The sequence below is a fragment of the Borostomias antarcticus genome, assembly GCF_949987555.1.
Source record: "Borostomias antarcticus genome assembly, chromosome: 1".
Lineage (NCBI taxonomy): Eukaryota > Metazoa > Chordata > Actinopteri > Stomiiformes > Stomiidae > Borostomias > Borostomias antarcticus.
The window spans coordinates 54,619,546-54,628,383 of NC_140234.1; the positions used below are offsets into that span (position 1 = coordinate 54,619,546).

At 47.1% G+C, this 8,838-nt stretch overlaps 1 protein-coding gene across 1 annotated transcript; it reads left to right on the forward strand.

The window, feature by feature from the left end:
- Positions 1-866: 866 nt before the first annotated feature.
- On the forward strand, positions 867-8,223 carry hic1 (hypermethylated in cancer 1; the record flags this gene model as incomplete). Its single annotated transcript, XM_084440845.1, has 2 exons — positions 867-966; positions 5,987-8,223. Exons 1-2 carry the CDS (start codon positions 915-917, stop codon positions 8,221-8,223), a joined length of 2,289 nt encoding a protein of 762 aa, XP_084296971.1. The 5' UTR covers positions 867-914.
- Between the last annotated feature and the right edge of the window lie 615 nt (positions 8,224-8,838).

Below are 8,838 nucleotides of genomic sequence, written 5' to 3' on the forward strand. Positions count from 1 at the left end.
TGTTTATAGGCCCTCCAGTTCAAATCGTACCAGTTTTTATGCATGGAGAAAATAGGTTTGCACAAGATTGCACAAGGCGAATTGAATTTGGAATTGAAGGGGCATAGGCTACTAATGGCTCGATCTCAGTATTAATGGTTAGTCCTCTCGTTCCCGTGTTCTCTGTCTATTGGCCCACAGGTGGTGCACAGTAGGCATACAGTACATTCCTATACTGCATAATCATGTTGGCAATGTGTGTGTGTGTGTGTGTGTATGAGAGAGAGAGAGAGAGAGAGAGAGAGAGAGAGAATAATTCATTTCGCTTATTTGCTTCTTTTGTCCAATAGGTCAATAACTGTAGGCTATTTTGATGGGCCTACTGTAAACTTAACTGTAGGCTATGGGCTATGATATTGACCATACAATAACGGTCTGTCTCTTTAAGACGAAGCTGCTATGTGTTGTGAAGTTCAAGTTGGGGTCACTTGAAGTTCCTGCCCTCGATTTTACCTTTTAGTTTTATTATAGACTGACATCACACGGGGCGCTAAAACACTTACGCGGCATAGACGCTCGATTATCATCTCAGTGCGCGTTATTGCCTAGACACAAAAATAGCCAAGGAAATTACAAAAATAAAAAAATAGGAGGAAACTGATGCTGGACTAAGCACGTATTTTTTATAGGAGGGGTGAGAAAGAGAGGGAGAGGGGAGGAGGCAGAGAGAGAGAGAGAGAGAGAGCGAGAGAGAGAGAGAGAGAGAGAGTGTAGGTGGGTGGGTGGGAGGGAGGGAGGACGAGGAGAGTAACAAGAAATTCATAGCAATTAATAATAAAAAAGAGTTGGCAGACGTACTTGGAAAACTGGCATGGTTTTTGGAGGCTGGCAGTTCAAAGTTGAAACGTCAGAAATGACTCCAAAAGACTGTTGAGATGATCATTAAGGGAGACTTAGATCGGATGGCAGAAGAGATCGGGCATCCAGGTAACGTTTAAATGCCGCTCTGTTGAGTAGTATAGGCCCCCTCAGTAGCCTAGTAGCCTATATCAGTATCAGATAACTTTTGAGAACTTTTTAATGAACGCGCTGTCGATTTTACGTTTCGCTTCTGGATGATTTATTCTGATCGAGAATAACTTCTGCCTATTCGTATAGGCCTACTCTAGCATTTTTGTTCTGATTTTGCGACTTAACTTAAGCCAATGCTATTTGTAAATGTGGTCCTTTTGAAAGGAAAACGAAACGTGTAGTTTCCTACAAGTTTATTTTTTAATCAAATGGATGAGAGGAATATTCTGTAAAAACTCACAAGGTAAGCGTTATTTAATTATTAATGTGGGTCGGTTTAATATTAACGTGATTATGATTTGCAATTGGCTGTCATCGAACAAGCGATTGGCTAAGCGTCTAATTTGGGATGTCTGTCTAGTTCAACTCTACAGAAACAGCATCTCTCTCCCTCGTTTAGAGGTTGAAATGATCTTCTCTGTGTGACTTCTACACCACACCGCAGTCAGGTCACAGCTCCAATCTGAAGGGACAACGGCTTGGAATTTATATTCCAAACCACCTTTCCACCTTCCGTGTCACCATTTGCTTAGTAATGTGTAACCTATCGTTTTCCTGTAGCAAACGCGTTGCTTGATATTTAATCAATAGGCTATCTGCAACTTTGATTGTTTTGAAGAAATGCATCAACAATACAATGTAGCCTATAATTAGCCTACTGGTTGACTGATGCGGTAGAATCATGGGTGTATTAGGGGTGGTTCACGCGCGTTGACGTCTTGTGATTTGTCTAATGCGAGGACAGGGTAACAGATTAGGGAGCGGGAGCACCTGATTTAGGGTGCATTTTAATGTAACATGGTTCTAAAAGGCAGAGCTTGACTCCATCTGAAAATTCTGAATGGCTAAGAAGAGGAAGGGACTGTCATAAAGTCCGTTGCAACTGTACCACAACAGTAGCCTACATTTCCCCAATTAAAATGTAGGCCTAGTTGTAGGCTATTATTGTTGATGTTTTAGACCATCAATACGGCCATGTTGAACATATTTACAAGCTGTGCTGAATCAGTCTATGGTTATAAGGCTATGGGAAAATGTAAAATGTAAAAACAAGCCCACATAGAGCGAATGCCTATAGGGCATTGAAAGCCTCTTATAATGTTGATCAGGATATGTGACCTTATATAAACCGTCTCAATATAGGCCTATGGATTTATTGATTGCAACAACTGCTGTTGAATGTGATTTATATCTTTGCGTTCTTGACTGTCTAGAGAAATGCGTTTTAAGTGACATAAAGGAGAATTCCAAGAATTAAAAATGTATAAAAACCTGGTGGTTGAAAATAATTTCACATCTTATCACTCTGATATAGGCATAATATGTGAGGTAGGCTACATTTGATGCACTTAGCCTTGCCCTTGGGCATGGCATTTAACTGTTAGATGCACATAATTTTTTGACAACTGCTCGACCTATAATGAGGCATAGCTTTAGTCGTACTCAGGTTGCTTTTCATCACAGCGAGATTTATGAATGAAAATCCAGGGGTCTTCGCAAAGTTCTGGGGAGCGCTGCTCGAGATTTCCTATGTTGCAGTGAGCGTATAGCCCTCACAAGGAAGTTCACACCCTGATGTGACACCTGACGATATAGCCCGCGAAAAGCTGACACTTTGAAGTCAGTTCATTATACTTTCGATTTAGGGAATGTTATGCAAATGCGGCCTATTAGCCCCTCTCTAAAATAACCCGCTGAGCCGTCTCTCAAGCGGAAGAAGGACATTCACTCCTCAGGATACTTATATAAGCCTCTCAAGTGTGGTTTTCATTTAATACGGTTTCATGCTGAACCGCTTATATACCCCATTCACAAAAATATCATTCTATTTAATAAACTCCAGCCCAGCAGAGCACATTCAGGGTGGGTGACGTGTTGTAGGATTTTCCTTGCCCCTAAAACAAGGAAATAGTGTCAGCATTTGACTCCATGAAAAAAAACACTTAGCCTATCAAGCTGCTTTTATGTCATGTAGCACCTAGGATTGTCATTGTGTAAAGATGATTGTAAATTAAATTATGAATGCACCTATTTGAATTGGTGTTCAGGCCTAACATGCCAGTGTTTTGCATTGATTGTCATGACACATTGCCCAATAACACTAATGAGTCGGAATCATCATGTTCACAAGCTCATCACTATCGGGACTGAGAATATGACGAGCTGAAGGCGTGGAGAGGAAGTATGCATGGTGTAGGCTAGTATAGAGCAGACTCCCCCAGCTTAAACCCTGCCTCACCCCAAATCAGGAAAGTGACAACACAAACAAAACACACGGATAACGAATCCCAAACTGTCCCCAAATATGACTGAAACACAAGTCCACCACCTTTACACGGCTCTCATCTAAACCAATGGATATCTGATGACATTCAATAGGCCTATTTGCACACTATGGATATCTTGGATTAAACATAGGCTATTTGTTGCTCAGGCTATACGGACACCTATCTTATACGACCCATAAAACACGATTTTATGTTGCAGATTGTGTATAGCCTATTTCAATGTTAGGTTAATACTAGGCTACTTCACATAAACCGTTTCAATACATTTGATTGTTCGTTTCGAAGGCTGTGTTGATAGAAGAGGATGAGTGTTTATGCATGATGTAGGCTACATATTAAGGTGTATAGGCTACAACATGATTTACTTTGGTCGCCATATAAACAAAAACAGATAATTGTAAAAAATGATCAAATTTTAATACGGTTCTAACACAATTATTTTGATAGGTGGCCTACTCTGGGCTCGGCAACATATGTTCACCTCTAAACATGGCAACGGAAGTCTGCAATGTCTTCTACACACTCACACGCTCCTGCGGTTAAACGGACCCATAGGCTACCAATTTTAATGAAATCTTCTTGCTCATAAATACATATGTAGCCTAAATGTAGGAAAAGGAAATCGGTATCATTTAATAACCGAACATAGAGAAAGTTTGACCACATGACAAGGATAAGCAACGCGTTCTCTTATTGGCGTTCGACAGGTGTGCATACGAGCTAAAATATTTTCCTCAGTGTCATGACATCATGCTATTTTCACACACGATCAAACGCGTCCTTGTAAGTGTAGGAACATACACTGGCACCTTTTCGGTATCCTCTGCTAAAGATCCAATATCCATGGTTAGATAGGTTAACGGTTTTATTCTCTCAAGCGATTTCTACTCGCTCACAGTAGCCTATGGTGCAATACTGTATACCACAGGGGAAGGGCCAGCGCTTGTGTGTGTGCGTGTGTGTGTGTGTGTGTGTGTGTGTGTGTGTGTGTGTGTGTGTGTGTGTGTGTGTGTGTAGGCCTACACAACCCACAGGGCTGTGCGCAGCGCAGCAACCCATCGAACCAGAGAGGAAGAGAGAGACGTCAAGTTTAATATAGCACATACACACCTCTGAATTTGCAAAAACACGCTGAATTTGTGTTTTGTATTCTGTCGCATTCGTGGAATTTATTAAAATATGACACCACATAAATCAAATACTACAGAGTGTTCGCGAAGTGGAAACCTCTTAATGGTTTAAGTTACGTTTTATTGCACCTAAACTATCCCCTGTTTAAATGACAGTTCCTTTTTTAATAATAGTCTATTAAACATAATCGACTTAATTAAATAGCAATTACCTAAGTAAAGTAGCCTATTAAAATGGGTTCTTAAATTAGCCTAAAAGTATATGATGGTCTCATGGATCTGATTTAACTCGAACCCTATAAAGATGGGCTCTTTGGAACCTTATAGTGTCTCATGTGCAGTGGGGTTCTGCTGTGCTTGGATGAGGACAGAACAAAACATTTTTTGAACTCAATGATTAAGTGTCACTGTGCAATCGTCGACTTCCCTATTCCACTGGCTCCCATGAAATAAACAAGAGGAGGCTGAACTTATGTCAGAAAAATCATGATCAGATATATTTATTTAGTTGGTTCTCCTAGTGTGAGTTGCACAGCTGCACCCGTGGACAGTTACAAACGGTTTCATCTCATAAGGAAAGTATGTTTGATAACCAGTGTGAACAATACAGCCTACTAAATTTGTAGTTAATAATGTTTACAGAAGACTAAGTATGACAATACACATGCTTATATGAGTGATTGTGTCTGTGTTTGTGTATGTCGTGTGTTTGAGTATATGTGTGTATGTGCGTGTGTGTGTGCATGTGTGTCTGTCTGTCTGTCTGTGTGTGTGTGCGTGTGTGTGTGTGAGTGCATGCGAGTGTGCACACGTGTGTGTACGTTGCAAGCATGGGTGTAGTCTACATTAGAATCCCAGAGTTCATTCTCAAGTTAAACTAATGGACCTTCTCACTTGGTTTCCATCCAGTGGTCCTGTAGTTCCTCTAGTTCCTTATATGACTGGGCCGCATGGGAGCTCCCAGACCTATCTGTTTTTGGATATGTCTGTCTCCCACAGGTTTATACCTGCTGTTCATCATACTTGCAAAACGTCCACTCTCGCTTTGTTTGAAACTCTGCACACCACCTCTGGAATATTTTATCAGGAATCCCTCAACTAGAAAACACATTTATAGATGTGTCTTTTTTTTCTTGCCTTTTCCCCTCCCTCTCCGAGGTACTGTATTATAGGACGTGAACGTGCAGACTTGAATTTCTGATAATGGCAAAACCACTGCTACCACTCACCGTTAGCAGTAGCTCACTTTTATAGAGTGGCCCTCGAGTGCTCTGTCTTCACGTAAATTCTCAAGCAACTTCTTTAACCTTTTTCTTCAATGGAATCAATAGGATAATAGTACTCACACAATATGAGATTAAACAGTTTTTCAGGCAATGTTCCAGCCACAGATAGTTCTGGTGTTTCTGGTTCCCAGTGTTCCAGAATTGAACCATATAGCCCTAGTATTTTTTGTGTATATTTAGAATGTGAGGTGCTGGCTACTGCATGACGTTTTACATATATCTGTTGTTCTAGGTGGTGGTCTGAAGACGATGCTGGATGCCATGGAAGTCCCAAGTCATGCTAGGCACCTCCTACTGCAGCTCAACAGCCAGCGCACCAAGGGCTTCCTGTGCGATGTCATTATCGTGGTGCAGAACGCTCTCTTCAGAGCTCACAAGAACATTCTGGCGGCCAGCAGCCTCTACCTGAAGTCCCTGGTCGTCCATGACAACCTCATCAACCTGGACCACGAGATGGTGAGTCCGGGGGTCTTCAGGGTCATTCTAGACTACATCTATACGGGTCGCCTGAGCGAGGGAGACCCCACCTCCCCCACAGAGCCGAACCTCGGGGCGGTGCTGGCGGCCGCCAGCTACCTGCAGCTGCTTGACCTGGTGGCACTGTGCAAGAAGAAGCTGAAGAGGAATGGCAAGTACCCCCTCCGCCCGACCCCGGCCTTCATGCCCTATCCAAAGATGGGACCCAACAGTATGAGTTTAGGGCCGGGGGGCAGGTATAGGGTATCCACCCCGGTAATACAGTCCTGCTTCCCCGGCGGAGTTCTGAACACCCACACGCCCCGCGCACCGCCACTAGAGGAGCTGGTGCCCCACCCCCCGACTCACGCTGGGGAGCTGTACGCCCCCACCTCCTCCCAGGGCCACCAGGTGTACCCGTCTCCGCAGTCAGCCCAGCCCGGCCTGCGCTCGGCCCACTCCGACCGGAACCGCTCCCCCATCTACGGCCTGGACCTCTCCAAGAAGAGCCCGAACTCCCAGTCCCAGCACACGCCCTCCCACCCCCACCTGTCCCACGCGCTGCCCCACAACGACGAGGAGCGGGAGGGGGCGGTGAACGGCCGTGCCAGCCCCATGCTGGAGGCCAAGGGCGGGGCCTATCCGGCGGAGAAGATGGAGACGGCCGACCAGGCGGGGTCTCTCCCCCCCCACGCCTACCCTCACCTCAGCCAGCCCCTGGGCCCCCACCACCCCCCCCACCTCCACCACCCCGGCTCCCAGGGCCCCGACCACTACCCCTGCCCCCCCAGCCCCGACACCCCGACGGAGGACCGGGAGCCCGGCGGCAGGGACGTGGGCAACATCTACCGCTGGGTAAAGAACGAGCCGCTGTCCTACCCGCCAGAGGACGAGGAGGACGAGGAGGACGAGGAGGACCGGGTGGGAAACGGCGAGCCGGAGGGGCACCACAACCACCACAAGGCCGGCGAGGAAGGCTGCGACGGTGAGGACGAAAAGAGTGGCTCGGGCAGCGAGGAGACGGGCAGCAGTGAGGGCCGCCCGTCTCCCCCCGGCGCCATGGGGCGCTTCCACCTGCCCTATGAGCCGGAGAGCTTCGGGGACAACTTGTACGTGTGCATCCCCTGCGACAAGGGCTTCCCCAGCTCTGAGAAGCTCAACGCCCACGTGGAGACGCACACGGAGGAGGAGCTGTACAGCAACTCCGGCGGCGAGATGGGCGGCAGCAACGGCAACGCCAAGAATGCCGGCGGCAACAACTACGGCAACGGCAGCCTGAACAGCAACGGCAGCCCGAGCAGCCTGTCCCACCTGGAGAGCAAGACCAGCCAGGGCCTGGGCTCCGGCGGCTTCGGCGAGATCATCCGGCCGTACCGCTGCTCCTCCTGCGAGAAGTCCTACAAGGACCCGGCCACGCTGCGCCAGCACGAGAAGACCCACTGGCTGACGAGGCCCTACCCCTGCAGCATCTGCGGCAAGAAGTTCACCCAGCGCGGCACCATGACGCGCCACATGCGTAGCCACCTGGGCCTCAAGCCCTTCGCCTGCGACGCCTGCGGCATGCGCTTCACGCGGCAGTACCGCCTGACGGAGCACATGCGCATCCACTCCGGGGAGAAGCCCTACGAGTGCCAGGTGTGCGGCGGCAAGTTCGCCCAGCAGCGCAACCTCATCAGCCACATGAAGATGCACAGCAGCGGCGGGGGGGTGGGGGGCCTGACGGCCGACGGCAAGCTGAAGCTGGACTTTGCCGAGGGGATCTACCCCCTGAGTAAGTACGCGGCCGAGCACCTGGGGCTGAAGCAGGAGAAGGCCTCGGAGTTCCTGGTCCATGCCCAGCAGCACCTGCTGGCCGACGCCAAGGCCATGGAGAGCCTCTACCCGCTGTCCAAACTGGCCGCAGAGCACCTGGGCCTCACCCACGACAAGATGGACGCCCTGGGCCAAACCCTGTCCCTGCCCCCACCCCCCCTGTCAGAGTCCCGCACCATCGATCGCTACTCCCCCAGCTAAGACCAACCCCCCCCCCCCCACACACACACACACACACACGCCCTGTAACCCTCTCAGTATCCAGCAGCACTATGCAGAGGTCTGTGTGCACAACTTACAGTATTCTAACGTCACTCACCTCAACTGCGCCATATTTGCACCTCAGACTCATCAATAACTGTCCTGATAATGCATACAAAACTGTCTAAACTCTTCAAAGTGCCTTCCTTTGCGAGATGTTGCAATCTATGCAATCGAACTGTCTTCCTGAAAGGGAGAGCTGTGGTATTAACAGTCTGTATTGACCAAGGAATACAAAAACAATGCAGTATTTATGTCTATGCAAATCACTTTTTTCCTATCAAGCCATCAAGCCAAAACAACTAATTGAAAACTAAAATGAAATTGTTTTTATTTATTTTTTCTATGTAATGAAAAAAGCCAAAGATAAACTTGTAAAGTGTTGCAATCTGACCCTAAACCTGTTTACTAGAAAAGCATTGTAATTGTATATAAAAAAAGCACATATGGACAAGATTCAGGGCTTTTGTCCCAAACTGAGAGGAACTTTGGACAACAAAAAGCCAAGGCTTTTGGAATTTTAAAGTAATTGGAGGACTTGTCTTTTTTTTGGGG